Source organism: Sphaeramia orbicularis, chromosome 21 (assembly GCF_902148855.1).
Source record: "Sphaeramia orbicularis chromosome 21, fSphaOr1.1, whole genome shotgun sequence".
In the NCBI taxonomy this organism is placed as follows: domain Eukaryota; kingdom Metazoa; phylum Chordata; class Actinopteri; order Kurtiformes; family Apogonidae; genus Sphaeramia; species Sphaeramia orbicularis.
The window spans coordinates 40,227,021-40,251,111 of record NC_043977.1 but is presented as its reverse complement, the minus strand read 5'-3'; the positions used below and the strand labels follow the sequence as shown (position 1 = coordinate 40,251,111).

The 24,091-nt window shown below is 36.5% G+C and overlaps 1 protein-coding gene across 1 annotated transcript in view; it reads left to right on the top strand.

The window, feature by feature from the left end:
• The first annotated feature begins 17,514 nt into the window (after window positions 1-17,514).
• The window catches only part of LOC115412285 (rho GTPase-activating protein 20-like), a 102,375-nt gene continuing 95,798 nt past the window's right edge, over window positions 17,515-24,091 (top strand). The window contains exon 1 of the mRNA XM_030124695.1: window positions 17,515-17,829. Coding sequence (XP_029980555.1) covers window positions 17,713-17,829 — 117 coding nt within the window. The 5' untranslated portion in view covers window positions 17,515-17,712. The remainder of the gene's footprint in view (window positions 17,830-24,091) is intronic.

The following is a 24,091-nucleotide window of genomic DNA, read 5'->3' as shown; positions in this document are numbered from 1 at the left end:
CTTAGTGAAGAAGACAGCGGTGGAAAAATGAAGGCTTGACCTGGCCTTTGTACAAACCAGGCAGAAAAAGAGGAGATGAAGAGGGTGAGAAGATGTGACGAGGAGGAGTGAGCCGGATTCAGGCCAGATGTCAAATAACTCTCTTCACTGATCAGTAGAACACGGTGAAGTTTCGGTGACGGCATCAGCTTTTAGTCAGCGCCGTCTGCCACGAATAAAAATGAAAATTTCATCTGCAGGTCCTCCCTATGTAGAGGAATAACCTTAAGTTTAATAAAAGAAACAGCCAGATAGATGAGGTGGTGACGGGGGGAGGGTGATACATGTTCACACATTTTTCCTCCAAATTTATGCTTCGAATATTTGTGTCAGCAAGGAGAGGACCATATGATTCAGATACACTCATTATGTAATTTTTCAGTTTTAACATTCACCTGCAGCTGGGTTTACTAGAAAGCTCCAGTTAGTTATGCACAGGTGTTAACATATATTTTTGTTCGTCCAGAGAATAAATCAGAGTCTGACAGGGAATACACAGTGGTTGTTTTTGTGATATTTAGAGTGATTTGGCCAAGAAAAACTTTAACCCATAAAGACCCAAACAACCACCAGCAAAAACATTTACTGTCCTAAAATATTTAATACATGTTGATCCAATAATCCTATCAATCCATGTAAATAATTGATGAAAAATGCAGTTTGTCGTCTTTTCATAGTCATCAGATATGACCCGTTTGGATGTTCAGAGGTTCTGTGGTGAACATGGAAACACCAGCATCTTCTACAACATTGATTCACCAGTAAAACCCATGGAGTTGGATCAATGACAGTTTTTTCTTCAATCTTCATTGTTTTGATATAATAACCATTGAACTTACGCTGAGCTTTAATGAACATCTACATGATCAGTAAATTAAATATAGGAAAATATATGATTTTAACTGAAATAACCAACAAACCATAAAATACGGCGGATAATATTATAATAAATGATGATAAATCACTTAAGAAAGGTTAAAATAGAGAGAAGAATTCATTTGGGAGTCTGTGGGTTAATACTAACCATGAACATGCAACCAATGAGACAAGGTGATGTTCTCTTGGGGCATTTGCTTTGCTCTGACATTATAATATTTATATTTTTAATGATTTCTCTCTGTTTCATCATGACTCGGTGTATTCTGTATTTTCCCTCAACCCTGAAAGACTTATTTTGTGGCAACTTCCAAATCAATTTCCTCTAAATTTAAGCCTTTATAAGTGGCTTATCATAATTTATTAGAACATAATCCTCTACATTCTGCATTTTTAAGTGAAAAGCAGGTGCTTTCCTATATTTAACCTCCTCAGACCCAGCTATGGGTTTTCTGTTCACATTTGTTGACAAGAGTTTCACAACTTTATACAAAAAAAGAAAGAAAAAGAAAAGAAAACTGCCCACCACAAAGAACATTCCATAAAAATGTTAAAAACTGCAACTGAAAAAACTGTTGCATCATGATGTTTCCAATATAGGCACTTATTTAATAAAAAAAAAAAAAAAAAAAAAGTTGGACTTTGCTGAAATTTCCTTGGTTTTAGGAGGTTAATTTACTGGTCATGTAGACGTTCATAAAAACTCAGGGTAAATTGTTATGACCCTGGGTCATAATTTGTCCATTTATTTGTGTTCTATGTATCTATGTTCTGTTTAGTGTGTGTTCTCCCCCTGTCCTGTAGGTGTGCTGTGTCCTTTTGTGTCTGTTTGTTTGCAGGACGCTGACTGGTGGAAGGTGATTGCCCGGCCCCTTTAAAAATGGCCCTGGAGCTTCCATTCACGCTCTCTCTTGCCTCCTGCCAGCTTCCAACCCTGTGTTTGTGTGTGTGTGACCGTCAGTCTTCGTGTGATAATTCGATTGTACATTTACATTTATTATTACATTTATACATTTATTCGATTGAACCTTTTTCTGGTAGGGAAGGTCGGCTCTTTTGTTTCTCAACGTTTTCTCCTGTTTTTGGTTAGGGAGTTTGGTAAGTTTTTCTGTATTTTGTCTTGAATTTATTTTGGATTAGGTAAGTTAGTTTGAATTGTAAAAGAAGATATTTTGTTTGTTGTTTTAGCCGCTCCCTCCCCTAACCCTTCCTTAGTTGTTGAGAAAAATACTAATAATAAATATTGTGAACCTTTAGTTTTGACTGACGTATGTGCTTGGGAGCTGGGAGGGGACAAAGTTGAGCACATTATGTTCACCCTGGTAAACCCCTAGGCTGGGGCGTAACAAAATTCAAAAGTTATTGTATGAAAACACAGAAAACGGAGGAAAATGACCTCAAAATGTATAATCAACTGAACACAAAAACAAATGTCTACAGCCACTGTTATTTGTCAAACTACATGGGTTTTATTGGTTTTTCAACGTCACTATGGAGCCTCAGAATGTCCAAGTGGGTTATATCTGATGCTGCAGAAACTAGATTTTACCTGAATTATTTACCTGTATTTGCAGGATTAGAAGTTTTTAAATAACTAAACATTTCAGTTCAGTAGATGCTCTTGGTCAGTGGGGGCTGTTTATTTCTTTGAGGGTCAATATTTTGATCTTCTATTGTTTTCTTTTTCCTTTTATTTATGTAAAGCACATTGAATCACTATGAGTATGAAAAGTGCCATATAAATAAACTGAAACAAAAGGAGAATCCAGTTGTTCTTTAACACTTTGTACAAGCCCAAATGTGTTTTTGGAGTCACATTCACATAGATTATTTTATAATTTTGGACAATAACAAACTACATGAAAAGTTAAATCAGATTCAGTCCACATTTAGAGATGAGTTTTTGTGATTGCAATCTTTCTGCAGAAGCTTCTTTGTCTGAATAAAAGAGTTTTTTTTGTCACTCAAAATTAAAAAAAAAAAATAAACAAGTGATGCCAGTCACAACAAACCCTGCCCCTTGCACGTATTATATCTGTATCTTGGCATCAATCCAGTCGATGTCATCATGTCTATGCATGTGCTGATGTCAACATATCAGTTGCCTCTATATATGTGGCAAGTTTGAAGTAAATTAAAACAAAATTGATGTTTTTATAGACATTTGAAATTTTGCCCATTATAAGTAAATGGGAGAAGAAAAAAATAAATAAATAAAATTCATTAAACATTTGACCATTGACCTACTTTTCCCAAAATGTTACCATATCTATTCCTGGTCACTGGCAAGCTATAAATTCAATTTGGTTTGAATTCAACCAATAGTTTTGCTGCTAGTGTTAACAAACAAAGAAACAAACCAAACCAAAAACAATACATCTTGCCTCCCCTTTGGGGGACGGGATAATAAATGAATGAATGAAAGAATGAATGAATAAATAAATAAATCATCAGGTCTGAAAACACCTATAGAATGCTAAGATCTTTGTATACAGTGGAGGAACATATGATCACTGGTACCTGACATCAACAAGAAAAGAAAAGAAAAAAGAAATACCAGAGTATCAGCTCAACTGCAGTCCTATAAGAAAACCACAGGTTGTGAAAAAACATGTTACAGTGAAGAAAACTCCCAGTTGTCAAACTTCATTCTCCTTTTTCTGTCACTGTCAGGTCCAGGTTTCCTTGTAACACTGGTTGATCGAGTAAACAATGAAGATGCTGAGATACAGATACAGATACAGAAAGAGGGCAACTCACTGAACAACTGAATAATAAAAGAATGAAGGTACATATTCACCAAGAAAATACAAAATAAACAAACATCTAAAGTATTCCTCTGCTGCTTTATCTGCTCCGTGCATCTTATCAGTAAGTCGAGGACACTGAACTGAAGCCAATTAGACTTTTCGTCTCCCTTTGGTTGCTTTTAACTCTTTGTCTGCGAGTCTTTGTCATCTGTCTGTTTGGCATTATGAAAGCTTGAGTGGTCTTGATCCAATTAGTCAAATCCAGACCCAGACTACAGGTTGTCCAGTCTCTGAGTCTTTGCTCACGGAAGGTTATCTTTTGAAAAAGTCAGACGGCGCTCTAGTCGGTGACGCTGATTGGATAAACCAGTTACCTGAATGGTGCTGAAGGTCTGCATAACATCGCTCAAGTGCCCGAATGCATGTAGGTATAAATATGTATGAGATTCTTAAGTGGGTACACTGTGAATGCATCCATGTTTTATTCTACTGCCCTCATCATCCTTGCATTTGATTTCATGTTTAGTCTTATTGCATCCAAGACCAGATGCATATATTTGGCCTTTACTGGATATCATATTCTGTAAGGAGAGTCGCACATTATAATCCACATCCCCACTGGATGTACAGATGAGTCGTTTTTCTGGCGATGACGACAGGGGGAATGTAATCCTAATATATACATACGTATCGCTTTTGTAAACTGCTGAAACTGGAGCACGAGGCAAATTAAACACACAGTGGGAGTGGGTCCAGAGGGGGTATTAGGCTCGTGTATGAGAAAGAGTCCAAACAGGACGTCACATGCTGTCAAAATATCTAATCTTATCTTAATGCTTGACTGTTTCGCAGCAGTGTGCAGCTCATCACAACAAGTGGGATGAAGATGGGAGTGGGAGGAGTACAGGGTCAGCAAATAACGTCATAAAATACTTTAGTAATATGGAAATCTGCATCATATTTTAGCTGTAATCTCCATTGGAATTCTTTTTGCTTGTAAAATAATGAATGTTGCACAACCTCTGGGCATATTCTAGTTGTTCATCAAGCAAAATGGCTAAGTGAGAACCTGCAGGGTGTCAGAGACTGGGATTCTTTGTGTATTTGTGTGTGGTTCGAGAGTTGTTTTAGGAGGATGTGAGCCAAAACATGGCTGTGAAATACTGTTCGAATTCTTAAAGGAAGACCCAGAGTTTTCCGTGAGTGGTCAGGTTTCCTGAACCAATACCTCTGAGGTGAAATCACAGAAATAAAGCTGAACTCACATGACTCTTAATTTAAGACAAATGTGGTCGCAATTAAAAGATGGAAGATTAGAAATGAACACAGACCACTGAAATTCAATTGAGTAGTAGTGTTGTATTACAGGAAAAAGTTCTGCATGAAAAACATTTCAAAGTATTAGCTACAAAAAAAGTATTTAAGTAAAAGTACAGGATTAATCCCTCACATTCATGTACAGTAGAACCTCACACTATGACTTGATTTGTTCAATGGATGAGCTCATTTTGCACTTTACTCATTTTACAAATCAATTTTCCTGGTTGAAGTTAATTGAAATGTAGTTAATCCATTCCAGCCCCTCAAAAACACACAAAAGTCCTTTTAAGGTTTTTTTTTTTATTAAACAGAGAAAGTGCAGTTAGAGCAGTGTTTTTCAACCTTGGGGTCAGAACTGTTAGGACAGATAGTACGAGTACTGGACCCAGATGCAAGACCCTCAGACAGGAATACAGTTAAAAGGGATTTATTAGAAATAGTCAGAGTAACAGGTTCACACAGGATAGTAATGAATATGTCTTCAGCTGGACTGAGTTGGGGAATCGACTCGGCTTCGGATCTTAAGTGAACCACGTTACAGCCCAGGTCGGGAGCACACGAGGGGAACCCGACTAGGAGAGAGCAAAGGAGAGTCAGAGGGCAGACCAGGTCATACACGGGCAGACAATCAGACAGGCAAACGTACATAGGGTAAGGCAGGCTCACGTACCAATAGTCCAGGCAGGGGTCAAAACCAGGATAAGACACCAAGGTGGAAGAACAGACAGGGGTCAGGCGTATACTCGGGTGTGATGGACAAACCAGGTCGAAGGCAGACGAGCAGGCAGACGAGGAACAGGCAGAGTCGGTGGGCAAAACAGGTCACAACAGGCAGGCAGGATCAAAAAACGCTGGTACATTATCACACCAAAGGGAGAAAACGAACTGGCAACGACTGGGGAGAACACAAGCTTTAAATACACAAGAGGGCGGGAAGACAATTGGACACAGGTGGAGACAATCAGGGAGGAGTCAGGTAATCAGGGAAAAGGTGAACACAAAGAGGAAGTAAAGACACCAGACAAGACACATGAGGGAAACTTAACAAAATAAAACAGGAAATGACACACAAGACAGACAAAACAAGTAAAAGTCCGGGGACTGATATGACAAGAACCCCATGTGGGTCGCCTGGAATTCAAATGGGGTCGCCTGAAATTTCTAGTAATTGATAAAATAAAAATAAATTAGTAATAAAAAAAATATATGGTGAGTTGAGAGAGACAATCACAATACATAAAAGACATGACAAACTGTGAAGCTGAAACTGAAGCACTGTGGTACCGTTTATCTGTCAAATGTTCATTGTGGTCGGTTTCAGATGCTGCAGCTCTTTCATAATTCATATTGTTTGTTCAGTATTAATTGTCAGCCTTGTGAATACAAACAGGACTTACTGTACATATCCTGACCAAGGAAAATAAAATTCTCACTTTGTGCAGTAATCTACACCTCACTGTAAAAAAAAAAAAAAAAAACAACCTTAAAAAAATGGTATTATTCCGGCAGCAGGGGTGCCGAAAAATACTATTAAATAATGGAAAATAACCATCTCATAAAAATATGGTAATTTTCCATAATTAAAATTTAGCTTTTTGCCTTAACTTTACATGAGATTTAGCATATTTTTTTGACTTTTTAATGTTTAATAAAGAATATTTACATGTATTAAAACAATCAAATTACATATATATGTATATATATATATATATATATATATATATTTATATAGATTTTCAATTAGACTAAATTGTACAATCCTCTGATAAAAACTGTATTTTGACAGTTTATCAGTGCTTATACATGTTATACATTCACAAAAAGACATTTATTCAACATTTTTGTTGTGAAATCTCCCGTAATTACACAAGATATCTGTCAATTAACAAACAAGTCTTGTTAAACTTACAGAACAAATACTTCTTTTACGGATAATTGTCAGTAATTTTATCTGGTTTTATTTATTTATTTATTTTTTTTACAGTATTAAACTTTAAATTAACAGTTTAATCTCATAAATAGAAAAGAAATATTTGTGAAATTACGGTACATTTGCAAATGTATTTTAGCTGTATTTTTCTGTGAAACAAGAAAACATCTCTTTTAAAATTTTTATGGTTATTCACAATTAGTTTTTTCATGTTTTTTTTTTACATTTGACATGTAAAATCACAGTCTATTTTTGTAATTTCATTGATATTTTCCTGTATCTTAAAAATACAGGAAAAATCTGTAAAATAAATAGTGAAAGTTCTGTTAAATTACAGATTTTTTTTTTTTTTTTTTTTTTTTTACAGTGCTGGCTTTTCTGCCTCCGTCCATAATAACATACACATAAACAATCATAATGCAATATTTCACAATGTGCATAAAATATTTGATAAATATTTGAGGATATTTGAAAAATCTCTACTTCAGTCTATATCAATGTGTTGCTAAAAGTTAAAAGCTTGTTATATTATTCACAGTATCAAAGTCTTAACTTAAAAATAAGATTCTTGTCAAATAAATGCAGTTGATACAACACATTATTTTCCTGTGATATGTAGTGGATTAAAAGTATAAAGCAGCATTGGTACACAAGTAACTTAAGTACCTCAGATGGTATAATTGTACACTAAGTAGACATACTTCATTCACTTTCATGTTACATTCCATGTAATTTGTTTGTAATACATTTAAAATAACATGACCGTCTTTCTTTTGGTTAATTGTAAATAAATGTAAAAAAGTATCTGATAATAGTTGTTTCAATACTGATTATAGTTTTTGCAGACAACCAATCAGATGTGACGTCCTTCTGCAGTAACGCTGTCATCACATGTGTTTCCATATGAAGTCAGATTTGCAGACCCCAGAAAGAAGACAAACCAGCTCACAGACGTGTTGAAGTGTTTATCAGAGGATGAAAGATGCAGAAGGATGACAGTGTAACAGAATCCTGATAATCCCTGACCTGTTCTGTGTCTGATGCTTTGTCTTGTTGTGTGTTCCTGTCTCTCTTCCTCTCACCCTAAGGGCTGTGTCTTCCTCCCCAGTCATGACCAGAGCCATGGTCATTCTCTGAACCTGCAGCAGGACTTAAACTCCTCTACTTACACAAAGGAGTGCAGTATTTTCTGTGTCTGGTTTCCTAATGCTTTGGTTTCCATGTACTAAAACCTGGGTTGAAACTATATTAAGGACTCCTTTGACAACCACAAAGGCTGTTGGTTGAACAATGAACCCAGAGTCAGATGAAGAATACCATATAATTAATCCCTATAAGACCTTCTGTGAAAATACAATAAGGTACAGCACAGCAATAGATTCAATACATCATATCACATTCTGCTATTGTCTCTATTTTAAGCTGCTTTATTCAAGTACACGAGAGCAGACATAAGGTAAGTGTATGCAATTATTTATGTATTTTCCTCAAATAAATCGCTGAGCTGCACTTCATGTCATACATGCTTATGTACTTTATTTTGCTCGGCTGCAAAAAATTGTCTTTTAAATGGTGAATGTGTTTTTATGTGTCTGTTTTTAGATATTTTTGCTAGTTTTATCCTATTTCTTATCTTATTACTGGGACCTGAGCACACATTTCATTCTTTCATGTGCAATTCGGAATAAATGACAATAAACAAACCTTGAACCTTGATGTTTTTTTGCACTGTTGTGTCAAGATCAGGTATCCAATTATGCTATAGGGAAAGATCTCAAGATATCAGTGCACATTTCATCATAATTACCCCACCCCCCGAAGGGGAGGCAAGGGCTATTGTTTTTGGTTCAGTCTGTTTCTTTGTTTGTTAACACTTTAGCAGTAAAACTGTTGGTTCAATTTATACCAAATTGGGTTTATCGATTGCCAGTGACCCAGAATAGATCTGATTCCATTTTGGGAACAGTAGATCAAAGTTCAAATTTTTTTTTAATGAATTTTTCTATTTTTTCCCCCCATCTACTTATAATAGGCAAAATTTCAAATGTCTGTAGCAGCAAAACTCTTGGTTGAATTTATATCAAACTGGGCTTATAGATTGCCATGACCCAGAATAGATGTGATTACATTTTGGGAAAAGTAGGTGGAAAAATTGTCTTCTTTGCTTTTTTCTTCTCCCATTTACTGATAATGGGCAAAATTCCAAATGTCTATAAATACATCAGTTTTATTTCAATTCACTTCAAACTTGGCATATAGAGGCAGAGGAAGTGACCCAGAATACATGTGATTGCATTTTGGGAAAGGTAGGTCACTCGTTTTTTATGAATTTAATTTTTTTTTTTTTCCCCCATTTACTTATAATGGCTTAAATTTGTCTATGCCCTCTATGTCTATGCTGACATCAGCACATGCATAGACATGATGACATCAGCAGGATAGATGCCAAAATAAGCTACAATACATGTGAGGGGCAGAGTTTGTTGTGTCTGGCACCATTTGTTAATTTTGTTATCTTGATAATCCAAGCTTTGTTGTCACAACATAATAAATAACCAATTGTTAGGCATAATTAAACTTCATTCCTCTTTACTCTTTTTTCTTCAAGTGTAGTTTTCATTAGAGATCAGGGGTGCCATAACATCATGCACAGAAGACCTATTTACAAATGGAGTAACAGGTTAAAGCAGATAATGTCAGATCAAGGAGAACCCATTTTTGATTAAGTGTAATTTTCTTAAGATAACAAGAAAAACAAGATAATTAACTCATGATCTTGAGATAATAGCACTGAAAAAAGTCTGTAAGTATGACCATTTTCCCCCCCTGTACTTGTCATCAGATGAAAAAGTGACACAATTACATCTTGTTGATGCTGCCATTTCAAAGAGAAGTTCAGTGGCACCTCCCCTGACCTTAAGTCATAAATGCTTCAGGAAAAATAGTTTCCCAGACAATTCAAAGATGGGTTGAAAAACTGGCTGTCATGAGGAGAATAGGAGGTAATATTTCACACTGCTGTTGCACTGCTTTCTGTCAAAAAGTGACCCAAGTAAGAATGCAAGTAGTAAAACAAATGGACTGCCTGTTAGTTAAACAGTCAAAAGATCGTAAAAATATATGGTAAACTGATGTTACAGTGTTTGACAGCCCAGTCTCAGCCTCATACATGATTGAAAATAACATTGTTCAACATGTATTAATCCACAGAAGTGCATGGATCAGTGGGAGGGATGGAAGTGGTCAAAAACAGAGGAGTTACTGTAAAGTCATAAATCACATCCGCAAACACAAACGCTCACTGTATATTATTCCATATTCTTTTAAGTGTGTCCATGGTCATGAAGAATCACCAACATTCTAAGTAACTCCATGTATAATAAATAACATTTATGGGTTCAGTTCTGAATGTTTAATCCATATCCGACATCTGTTCTCTTATGTTTTTGGCTCCAGTAAAGTAAAAAATACAACACTCTCCTAAACCTTGACAGGATCTACAGTCGCACTTGTATGTTCCAGATGCACACAGTTTAAGTTTGACACAATTGGACAGATGCCACTTGGATTCAGAGAAGTGTCAGTATTAAACCAGCAGAGGTGACAAAAATACACCCATTTCCACCTCAAGCTGAAGTACTACAGACTGGATTTATTTATTGAACTGAGGAGCAAAGACATCCCTCCTTGATTACTGATCTGTTATTTTAAAACCAGTAGTTTGCATTTGGGCTTTTGGAGACAAAGTGACCATATTTGCACAAAAAGAGGGGACACAGAGAGGTCAGGGGTGAACTGATGCTTAACACCAGCTTACTGACCCAGTAAAACGGTATACTTTACCAAGCACCGTGTAAGAAGTTAATTTTACAGTCTTATAAGTGGAACCTGTTAAACATGACAACAGTGGAGGTGTCTGATTGGAGAAATTTACTTTAATTAAATAACCCAAAACTCTGAAAATCGTGCACATCAGTCAAAGCTGGACACTGCAGACCTCAAAGCTTCTATTTTAGTGGAGATTTGGTTAATGGAGGAAATATTTAAAGATTGAGGTATTAGTGGTTGTACATTAAACAGAGGAGACAGGAATGACTCTAGCAAAAAAAAAAAAAAAATTGTCTTAGTATTTTTCAAGAAAAGTTTAACCCTTTCATACATGGGGGTCACTACAATGGACAACTATTCTACAGCTGTTCTCTTGTATATTCATGCATGGGTTTTGTTGTTTCATATGCATATCAGCCAACACAGTGGATGCTTATGCACTATCTCATACATTGCAATTCATACAATTACACTAACTTTGCTGTTCTTGAAAAACCTAATCTGCAGTAACATGTTTGAGTTTAAATCAATTGCTAGTTGTTATTAGACTGAAATTAACAATTTTCTTAACAAAAAGTTAGTATCTCCATGAAGTGAGTAATAACTAGTATTAAATAGAGTGTGTTTAAATGTGTGAAAACATCAGATTAGCTGAATTAAAAATGTTTTTATTTCATAGTTTTCACACAGTATATCGCTTTCTGTTATTGCATTTTAAAGACATGTTTCTTTGCTTCAAAAATTAGATGCATGGTGTCCAGATGAGTGGACATTTTTGTAACTCCATAAGAAATAAGTTCATTAAAAACATTTCAGTCAAACAAATGAATACTCAACAGCTGTGGTGGAGACTATGTAATCACATGGATCCAGGTCACACACACATATTTTGGAAATGCTCAAATATCCAGCCCTTCTGGGGGAAGGTTCACTCAACTCTCTGTGATGTGTTGGGATATGCAAACCCAAATTCTTGTCTTGCTCTGTACCTTGGACATTTGGAAGAATCAGTGCATAAAGAAGACAGATATCTTGTCAAGATCCTCCTGGTGGCCGTGAAGAAGGCCATAACAAAGAACTGGCTTAAGACTGATGCTCCATCTTACATACAATGGATTTCAATCATAGATGATATACTTATCATGGAACATCTGACATATAAACTGAAGTTAAAAGAAAATCTCTTCATGAAAAACTGGGGAAAATGGCTGACATTCAGAGACAAATGTATCTATTAAGGATCCTTAATATTCTGACACCAACATAGGCTGTTCTTTTCATCTGTTTGTTTGTTTGTTTGTTTTTTGTTCTTTTGCTTTTTTCCTGCTCCTCAATCTGAGGAGATTGTATTGTACTGTTAAAAATTGAGAAAAAAAAAAAAAAAAAAAAATTCAATCACATTTTTTTTTTCATGCCTAAAGAGGAATAAACACACTCAGGGAAAAAAAAATCTTGACTAAGGTTCTCATAATTAATGCATGAAAGGTTTAATGTAAGTCTATGGGGCCAGTCCTTTATAGAACCAATCAGGGCCAATGCACAGCGGCCTTCAGTTTTAATCAGAGACGGCTCAATAGAGGGCGCTAGGGCACCACCCCACCTGTCTCAAATGACGAAGAAGACGTAGGAATCATCTAAAATAATTTTACAAAAATATTAATGTATGAATAAATGAGCTAAACATGATACAGCCCGTGATTACTGTGTATAATCTGTATTCAAGTTTAGTTTAAAAAGGTTTTCAGTCGTTTAATGAGCAGTTAAGTCACATGTTTCCTGTTTGGGGCACCGCACGAGAGCTTACAGTCGGCAACAACGGGAACGCCCACAAACGTCACATACGGTTAGAGCCGAGGGGGAAAACAAACAGGTGTCTGCTATTAGCCATAATGGAGAAGAGTTGCTGTGTGCCCTTTTGCACCGCAAATAAACAAAAAAAATAACTAATTAAAGTTTTACATTTTACCAAATAATAAAACGGAACCACAAAGGAGGACAAAATGGCTTCAAACTATCAGAAGAGTGGACGAGTTTGGCAGATTATGGGACCCAACAACAAGAGGTGTAAGTCTGTAGTCAGCACTTCATTTCAGGTCAGTTTAATGGAATGTGAATCACTTCCTAACAATCGTAGACTATGTCACGGGTATCAGGAATATTAGATTAACTGTTTAAATGCTAGTGAACTTTGTACTTGGCTAAAATTTACTTAGGGGGTCAATTGAGTGGCCATTTTTGTCAAAAAAAAAAAGTTGTAAGAAATGCATAGAACTGTGTTGAAATAATGCTAATACATTTGTGCACAGACTACTGATATTATTTGACAGTGGAAGCTATATTTTCAGAAATATTGGATTTTGAATAGCACGTGTATGTGAAAACTTTAGCTGGTGGACGGACATGACATTACTAATGATGATCTGGTCAGTACCAGTACTTCATTAGTAATAAACTTATATACTTACTGCTGCTAATTCTCCTCTTATTCATAAATGTTAGTATTGTGGATCTAAAACAATAACAGCTGACACAAAAACACAAAATGTGGCAGTGGACGGATGTGACATGGTTGTTATGGATCCCATCATACTGATGCTCGGCAGCCATGTCACCATTTCCACAAATGATCCCTGTGCAAAAACTAGGATCATAATTATTTATTGTATAGTTTATCATCATACTAAAGAGTAAATAACAATATAGAATTGTTATTTCTTTATAAAAATGCTTATTATTAGAAAACTGTTGATTTAAAAAGTGACGTGTGACATTCTTAATGTATGTATTGGCGTAACATAAGCAGGATGGATCAGCACCATACTCCATATTGCAACCTGTAAAAATAAAATGTGATATGTAGTATATAATCTTGTAAGAAAAATTGGGGACTCTAAAAGAATAGAATATTTGTTTTTCAGGTAATTTCAGTTAAAATATAACTTGGCCAATTGTGACATGAAAATATAGCATTAACTGTGATGAAATTGGACATTTTGACCTGAAAACATAGTTCATATGACCATCAGCATGTTGCAACAGAACTGAAATCCTGTAAATTTGCATAACTTGCATTTACCAACACAAAGTTCCTTTAGGGATTCACTTATATTGATTTCTTATACACAAAGACATAAATAAGACCTCTAAGCAAATTTTAACCTTAAAAAAAAATGCTGGCTCTGAAATGTACTCCAAGCATAAAATCAAATCTAGCCCTCTGAAGGACATTTCTATTGCCTGTTTCTGTGCAAAGCTAAAAGAACCTCACATCATATTGGACCAACAACAACCCTAATTAACATTAATTTGTCTATTTAATGTCAGGTACTGACATTATGTCAAGTTTAATTCATTATATCTATAGCAAAAGTGGTGTAATCCCTTACCAGGTGACTCGATTAAGTAGTAGAAGATGCGTGGAAATGACACTTCAGACCACTGAGTCGGATCATTGGCCCAGTCTTTTAAAACGTATGGACAAACAACCCAACCTCAGTGCATTAATTTTTTTATATACCGATCCTTTTCAGAAGGCAATAGCGACTCAAATTACGTCATGACAACTTGTTAGCGTTAGCAAATCAAGTTGAAATTCCACGTTTTTACATTATAGCGGACGAGAGGAAGGATTGTTTTCCCCCTCAGATTTCCCCGCTCCCAGCTGTGACATCGTTGCTGGCTGTATCTATAGACTCTCGTTATAAATGGTGCATGTGCAGGAGACACCCCTCCGATACAAGAGATAGGAGAGCCTCGGGGCACGAAAAATTGTGCCCAACCTCCACCCACAGGAGCAAATGTCACATCCTGAAAAGAATCAAGACCTTCCTCAGAAGTGGAATCAGAGAATAGCTCTGTAAGTAATTACTGCAGGGCTATGAGTAAACAGCTGAATAGCTCAGTGGTTAACGGTTCGTGGTATTAGTGATACGTTCTAACCCTTATGTTGATTTTGTATTTTTTTTTAATGCCATGTAATCTACCTGTTCTACCTTCACCCCTGGTCTAAATGCATTATCCAGACTATCAATGGAAAGGACACTTAACACTTAACAGTACAGTCATAGAAAAATGTGCATGTTTGAAGAATAGACAGATGAAATTTATATACAAAAATAGATGACTGAAAACACATACTGTGTTTTTCTATTTTAATTTAAATGAATATTTTAAAATAGTGGTGCATGTACTGTGGTGTATCCTGGTGGTGATATGTGGTTATAGTGCAGCTGACTTGGATAATGTGCCCCACTAAAAAAATTTCATCAGCCACCACTTGTTTTAACCCATAAAGACCCAAACATCCGTTGGTGACCAAAACTATCCACTGATGTCGCTCTTTAACTCCTGTTGATCCACTAATCCTATCAATACATGTAAATAATTCTTGTAAAATGTAGTTTGTCATCTTTTCATGGTCATCAGATATGACCCATTTGGACGTTCAGAGGCTCCGTAGTAAACATGGAAACATTGTCATCTTCTACAGCAGTTATTCACCAGTAAAACCCATGGAGTTTGATAAATGACAGTGAATGGTAACACTTGGTTTATGTTCAGTTAATGATATATTTTGTTGAAAAGGTCACTTTTTCTTCAGTGTTCTCTGTTTTTGATGTAATAACCATCAACTTTACTTTGAGCTTTTATGAACATCTACATGATCAGTAAATTAAATGTTGGAAAATACTGGATTTTCACAGAAAAAAACCCTCAAAATACATAAGATATTACAATAAATGGTGATAAATGGCTTAAGTAAGGTTAAATATTGAGAAATCTTCAGTTGGTAACTGACACAAGAGTAACACTGGGTCCGTATGGGCTAATGCAGCTTGAAGATATGATACCATTCCAAAAAAAGCAAAAAACAATTCTAATCATAGTGCCTTTTTTATGGATTTTCTTCAAAATTTTAGCAGATTTTTTTTTCTTAGAACTATGATAATTTTTATACAGATAGACAAACACATAACCTCCTTAATAAATAAATTAAAATTAAGAATGAAAATTTAGGGCATCCCCGTGCTCTAACAGTTTTCTTGCAGATATATCCAAAAACTTAGCCAGTTTGATTTCTATAAATTGAATAGTAGCCATGCAAGTGTTTAATACTTAACTAATTGATACAATCACAACATTGGTTTCAGAACCAGATATGTGTGTGAAAAATACTGTGGTAAAAATACAGTACAAAAAAAAAAACAATAACCTCCTTTCAATCCATTGAAAACAAACTAACAAGTCTGTTTTGAAAATGTAAGAAGTAGAAAGCACAGATATGCATCATAGTGTAGGGAAGAAAGAAAAAAGTTGAAAAAGTTTAGTGATTATTTGACAGATTCAGACAAAGAAGCAACACAGTGAATGTGAATAAACACACAAACCTCTGTCTATTGTACATGTGTGTCCCTCCATGTAGGACTACTGTACAATGCAGCCTATTCTCACCACAGCTCAGTCCATCTGAATAGTACAAGCCTAATGGGTGGAGGTGAGCGACGCCTGTGTAAATAGTCTTTTTCTGCAGGAGGAGCATTGAGTGACACTGGTGTACACATAGAGCAGCGTTTATGTTATCACTGAACTCAGTCTGGAGGATTCTGTTGCTCTTGTTTTCTTTTAACCCATAAAAACCCAAACATCCACTGGCGACCAAAACCATCTACTGATGTAACTGTGTTATCTGTGTGGATCCGTGTGCTGATCCACTAATCCTATCAATACATCTAAATAATTCTTGTAAAATGTAGTTTATCATCTTTTCATGGTCATCAGATATGACCCATTTGGACGTTCAGATGCTCTGTAGTGAATGTGGAAACACCGTCATCTTCTACAGCATTGATTCACCAGTAAAACCCATGGGGTTGGATCAATGATAGTAAATGGAGACAATTGGTTTATGTTCAGTTAACAATATATTTTGTTGAAAAGGACACTTTTTCTTCCGTTTTCTCTGTTTTTGATATAATAACTATCAACTTTACTTTGAGCTTTTATGAATATCTACATGAACATTAAATTAAATATAGGAAAATACCTGATTTTCACAGAAAAAACTCAAAATACAGAAGATAATATTACAATAAATGGTGACAAATTGCTTAAGGAAGGTTGAATATTGAGAAAAATTCATTTGGGAACAGACACAAAAATAACACTGGGTCCTTACTGGTTAAGCCCTAAACTCACTCCTTCCTTTATAACTGCCCTGTGTTTGTGAGTCTAAGAAGAGGCTACAGTTGTCTGCCGTGCACCCACCCCTCGCTTATTTGTTGACCCCCCAAACCTCATGACAGTGGTGATGAGGAGGAGGAGGAGGAGGAGGAGGAGGAGGGGGAGTGGGGGAGACGAATACCAACTCCAATTCTGAGATTCAAAACAGGAAAACTATTCATCTGGCTAAAACTAAGGCCTTATTGCTGCTGAAATGCTGTCAAATTATCTACTCTCCACCTTCATCCACACATCAGTCCATCCACTGGGATCCATTTTTCCCTCCATTTCCTCCCTGACAGTTTGGATGACGCTGTCAGACCTCCTCATACTGACGCCCCACCACCACCCCCTTTGTCCAAGCCTCCTCCACCTCTTTTTGTCCTCAGCCCCTCCCCCCGTTTGCCCCCTTGCATCTGACTGGCCAATGGCACCAGACGGGCTTGTCAGGCTTGGAATGAGTGAGAGAGGGCTTGGTGGGGAGACAAGAGTAGACAGGACCAGCAGCAGAGACGCTGACAGTTCAGTTAAGGAAACCTTCCATATCAGACAATTCATCTCTGATTGAATAAAACTCCCTCTGCCTGTTCCTTCTTCTTAATGGATCTGTACAGCAGGTGTTGGTGCACTTGTGGAGGGCAGTGCTTCTAAAGACTCCAAACTAAGGAGGAGGAGGGAGAAACTTACTGAGTTTGTGGCGGAAACTGTCTGCACAGATATCTGACGGAAGTTGAGACAGAACGTGGAGGAATGCCAGCAGGAGGACAGAGGTTTACGGACATGGAGATGTTGGTAGGGATGGAGGACGAGCAGGTGGATGCTGGGAGGAGCAGGGCTGGGAGCTGTGTGGAGTTTTACAGCGTCAAAGTAAGTGCCTTTCTGTTTCTATGTATTTATCCTGCAGTAAAACGAACAGAGGAGGAGGACACAGGTGACAAACTCAGGAAAAAACTGATGGAGATGGCAATACCCTCATATATGGAGTAAGGGCTATTGAATGTTTCATAAGTTTGACAATGATGTGAACCGAATGCTGTGACCTTCATAATCACCACATTTCACCTAAACTGAACACCTACTAGAGATTCAGATGATGTATTAGACCACACTCTTCACCACATTCATTAAAAAACCACGAGTGATCACCACTTGGACACAGAGTTCACAGACTTACTAATACACTCTGCTGGTGTCGCCTTTAATTAACCACCTGCCTGAGGATAATTAGTGTTACTGTTTGGAATCAAATCAAAGGCGATGCCAGAATTAGTTATATAACATTTTTGATGGGAAGTTATATGTAATATAATATAGTCTTTGAGTTTTTCATCAGTCACTGCACATCTTTCACACACTTGTTGCATTTCTAAGCTGAAAACACAACCCAACCAGAGAGGAAACAATGAAAATGAATGAATGCATTTGGTGGAAGGCAGTGTTTTTCTAATCATAACCTCCATCTGTGGTGTAATTTATGCAGGCAATGATGATAATAATCAAATTGAGGTTGATTCATCAGATCAGTGCAGAACTCTGCACAGGTGTTCATTTTGTTCATATTTTCAATGTGACACAAATTTGTTGTAATGGAAAGTCACAAAACAATATGATTTTATTGAACTTTGAAAGCCTTAGTTGACAATAATGTATTGTATCCTGGCCTGTGTTATGTGTATGTGCAGTGAGCTGTAGATTACAGATTGCAAAACAAGTGAGACTGCTTTCGTAAGCTGTTTCATAATGTTGGACTCTATGTGGTTTTTATTCTGATACAAATCTCCAAAATTCAATAAAGTACAGATAAAGTCAGTGGCATTTAGATGGATAAGTTGAACCATTATTACAACCACTTCTCTCCGCCTCAGCTAAAGCCAGCAGACCTAAAGGGATTTGTTTGTATTTGGAAGGAGCAGTTCAGGGAGGGCTGTCAGATGCCCACACAGCTGCATCTCAAACACATGCTTTTTCTCAGGTGTACTATCAGTAAAGAACATCTAACTCCAGCAGCAGGTCAGCACATGTAGACCAATATCTTTTAATAGTGTACAATTAATTTGCAGTTCAAGATTAGCCTCTTTCCACGATGGAGAAATTCCAAGGTATTCTAATTTTTGTCTTCAGGGGTGCACAAGGTACTGAAAACGACACAAAAACTATATTAAACTGTGTCTTCTGGCAGCACATTTATGGAATTTAATTCCATAATAAAGTGTATCATTCATTTAAATGTAATTTTAAGAAATTACTCAGTAAAAACCCACAATATTAACAGGGATCTGATCATCTTTAATCTTGAACACGACTATCTATACCTATTAACATATCCTGTATTGGTCATCATTCATTCTTTCGTTACTATGTAAGTTGTTTTTAAGTATTGTACATATTGAATTTTGGCCTAATATTTTTGAGACCTAACACCAGAAAAAAAGGATTGCAGTGGAAATTGAGCCTTTTAATGAGAACTGAGCTGTATTTATTACCTAAGGAAAAATTTGACCAACTCAGGCAAATACATGTTTATTTGAGTGTCAAGTAAAGTTCATTGTCCCTAAATCAGAGAGCACAGACCTCCACTACTCGTCTTGTGCCATATTATTAAACCACGTATTTTCCTTCTTTTTTCAGTTTATGCCTTATGTTAATTTAATTGGCTGTTTCTCTGCAATTAAAGTGAAAAACAATTCCAACCTTGACACCTTTTAAACTCATTTAGATACAGTATTTGCTCCAAAGTTTAGGAGTCTGGCCTTTGGACCGTGCCCTACTCTTTGATCAAACTTTTTGAAAATTGATGCAGTTTCACTCAGTTACTCACTCAGTTATCCTGCTGATTGGCAGATGGTAGACAGACATAGAAATGGTCACATAAAGTACATTGAAAATGAAAATGAAAAGTAAGGTGCGTCCCCATGCTGAGTCGGTTTAATTCCTATTAACTGAATGGTAGCTGACCAAGTGTTTGATACTTAACTTGAAATGGCTGTTGAAATAATTCCTGACACACCAGAGATGTTTGTGGTTTAGAGTTAACAGTGGATTATCAAAATAAAGTGTTACCTGATGTAGATAGTTTACGGCCAGCCTTGCTGTTGCAGATGTTCAGCAGCTTTCAGAGAAGGCCTGTTTATGATCAGCTCTGGCAGTGAGTAGCAGATGGATTTTACACAGAGTGAAGCCATCCAGAGTTTTTATATTCGCAGATCTGCTTGTCTTACAAAGAAACACTGGCTATCATGATGTTATATAGGCCTGTGCAGTCTTCTTGATATATTGATATACACATGGATTACCGCCAAGGTGGATGGTTCACGTGCTTCCTAAGGGATTTAGGGATATAAATATTTATTACCTTTAAAAAAAAAAAAAAAAAAAAAAAAAACCCGGAGTGATCTGACTGGATGAGGTCGACTGACTCAGCTGGATGGTCCAGACTGTAGCTTCAGATTATTTGGCTGATTATTCTCTCAGTCACTCATTGGCTATATTATAGTGAGTTCGCTCACATGCAATAAAATATGGGATTACAGAGGTGTGAGTGTGAGTCAGTGTGTATAGTAGGAAGTCAGGTGGCATCATGTGAGTGAGACCACCGATCAGACAGACTCAGAGGAATGCTGTTTTTGTGAGACTGTTGGACCTTTGTTCCAAATCCTGGCTGGATGGGCTGCTATTGCATATGACACTGTGTGTTAAGTAGACAAACCTGTGAAAACCACCAAATATTTCTTATACAGATGCACAACATTCTGCAAAATCATTATGAAAAAGTCAAATAAAACATAATATACAATTGGATTACATTTGATTAGATTAGATAGACTTTACTGATCCCATAACGAGAAAATTCACTGGGCAACAAATTAAAGAGTTTATGTTTATTTTGATGTATTTGTTATTTGACTATTTGCACAGTTTAAAACAATACAGTAAAAGATGCATAAAAGTTATATTCAGGAAAATATACAGTGTCTAGAGAAGTGACAGGTGAAGTGGTCCTAGTGCTGATTACTTTGTTGTAAAGGCATCTTTCAGTAGGTAGTATGTTTTAAGATGAAGAGAATATTCAGTTCTTGAAGTTGTGTTGAAAGTGGAAAAATTTTGCAAACATAAGGATCTCCAAAATTGCATAATAGTAAGCTATTAAAACTGGTCTAGGACAGACAACTAGATCTGACGCCACTGGAGCATCTGTAAAAACGTAACATTATAACAAACTGCCTAACATCAGGTCAGATCCACCTCTGATGCTAAAAACCTCTGGCCTGATGCCTGGACCTCACCGCACCTCTGAAGGTGGGCTCTGGTATCTGGCACCGAGACGTTAGCAGTAGATCCTTTAAGTTTGGGCATGGAGCTTCCATGGCTGTGATCTGATCTGAATCCAACACCACCCACAGATGCTGGATCGGGCTCAGATTGGGATGGCCTTCCTTAGTCCATATTTAATAAATACTAACCACAGTATACGAGGAGCACCCAACCAGATGCACAGCTTTAAAGACTAACCTGTCCCCCACACTTTGGCCTCTCTGAAAGTCTCTCAGTTTCATACCAAATCCACTGAAAAAGTTCCAGCATGTGTCCACGTGTAATGTGTGAAAACTGTATGATGTCTTATGTATGTGCTTGTATTATCCTCTCTGTTCCTAACTGCAAATTTCGAAGAAAAGGGTTCTGTGGCTGCGCGACCAGAGTTGCAGTGGCTCGATGTCCCTAAACATCGATCATAATTTCATTTGATGTACTACTGTGCTGTCAAATGACAATAAAGGCAATTCTGATTCTTTCTCATGTTGATCATTTTGCTGCTTCCAACATATTGACTTCAAGATCTGAATGTTCACTTGCTGACTATTATATTACCTGTTGAAAAATGCCATAATAACGCAATAATGAACTTCATCTGTCAGTTGTCAGGATGTTTTAACTTAACGGTGTAAATATAGATTTTTGAAGGACTCAGTGACAGAGAAGGGACTGATTATATGACCCTCATAAAACTCTTAGGTCACAAGTAAAGATACATGGCACAATATTACAATAATATAACTCTTCAACAACGTACTTACAATTTCATGTGTGTGTATGATCTTTGTCCACAAATGTCTAAAAAACACTTGTTGCTTTCCCATTGACCCTCAAATTGCGCAAATATAACTTAGCCTTATAACTTAGCCTAATGGAAAACGGCAATTTTGCCAAAACTCTCATTTTTTGATTAAAAGTTTTTGCACTGGCAAGGTGGTTTTTCGGGCGTAAAAAAAAGGATGTTGATGGATGTTACAACAAGTGAAGAAGAAGAGTTAACAAGAAACATGGCGCAATATGTGTGGACACACCAGGAAACTAAATCATTTTTTAATTTAGTATAGGACAGGGGGGTATTATATAACAATAATGAATATATCTGTATATCAACACAATAATTACGTTCATCACCATGTTTATGGAATGACTTCTCATGATAATAAAGAAACAAATCATTGCATTTGTGATTTTAATGGAAAAACCGACATTATGCACTTGTGTTTTTTCAACATTTAGTAAATATCAGTAAAGTTTTACGCAGATGTCCAGTGGACAAGCCACTACTGATACAGTAATGTTGGCACCACACTTAAGGATAACTAACCACTACTAGAGGATTCGGGAGAATCTTAAGAAAAATCTAGAGAACATTGATGGGATATTGAACATAAATCTGCAATAACCAATGTGAGTGATGTGACTGGGAAGCTTCACCCACCAGATGTTGTTTTGTGGGGAACACACACATATCTGTTCTGCCAGCAGCATGAAAAGGACTTTAGCTCTGTAGCTATGTGGACAGATTTGTGGAATTATGGCAACAGTATGAGTAGTTGTTTCATGTTTTGATGTACTGCGCACACAACCAGATGATAGTCTGTCTCCATGTTTGTGTTGCTCTTAAATCACATGTGCTCACAAGGGTTTCACTGAGATCCAGAGTTTCTGGAATCAGAGTTTGGAAGTATTACCATAACTGCCAACAGTATGTTCCAGTGTCTTGACTGGATTGTGTGGTATGTGCTGTCTGATAATTAAAATGTTAAAACTTGGTGAAATCTGTGGTTTTGTCAGTTGTGTGTGCCGGGGAAAAGGATTTGTTTACCAGGAAGGTTTAAAAACCCACTCCAAATATGATTTTTAATAAGACTGCAACATAGAGAAGTGAAAGCAAGATGCTGGTTCTTAGTTCTACAGGTGGAGGTGTGTATCTGTAGATGATCCTACTGACATGAGTTGCTTAAAGCATCACTTTACCTCCAATACATCATTCTGAAAATTGCTACAAAGTGTGGAAGTGCTCAAGACAGGGATGATTAGGGATTTAATGTCCAGTTTATCCCAGTTTTCAATGTGTGACACCTACACTGAAACGTATCAGCCGCAGGGGTTAGTTTGAGGTTTTTTTTTTTTTTTTTTTTTTTTTTTTTTTTTAGCTGTTTTAGCATCAAAGCATGACCTTTGTAAAAAAAAAAAAAAAAAAAAAGCAAAAAAATTCTGCCATCATACTTACCTGAAGCCCAAATGCCTGTTACCAGATTTGACCATCAACAAGAACACATCTGCAGCCTGAGTAGCTGTGTGATTAATTATGGTGTTTTAACATGTTATATGGGATTAAAACTGACAAATTAGCTGACTAAAGCAGGAGATTTATGTGGCAACATCGAAAAAATATGGGTATTTGGCAAAACTTCATTAACAGAATTTAAAATAGAGATTTTGCGAGGATTTTTTTTTAAACTCCAGGAGAGAAAAGAGACAAGAGCTAAGAGATAAGAAAATAAAAACTCCACACCCCAGTTTGTACATGCATATTGTTAATTTCTGTAATAAACATGGACCTGAAACATTAAATACAGTTCGTGTAGGTGTAGTCAGTATAAAGTCATTATGTTATATATAAAGCAGTCACCATGGACACAGTTAGGAGACAGATATATGCACTGTGATTAGGGTGAAATCTATATAAAATAAAGAATCCAGTTAAACAACCTGAAACAACAATTAACTGATAAAGTTTTGCATTAACTTTACCTGTAGGTTTGTAACTTGAAGAAGTGATATTTAGCTTTTTTAAATGGAATTATGCATTTTA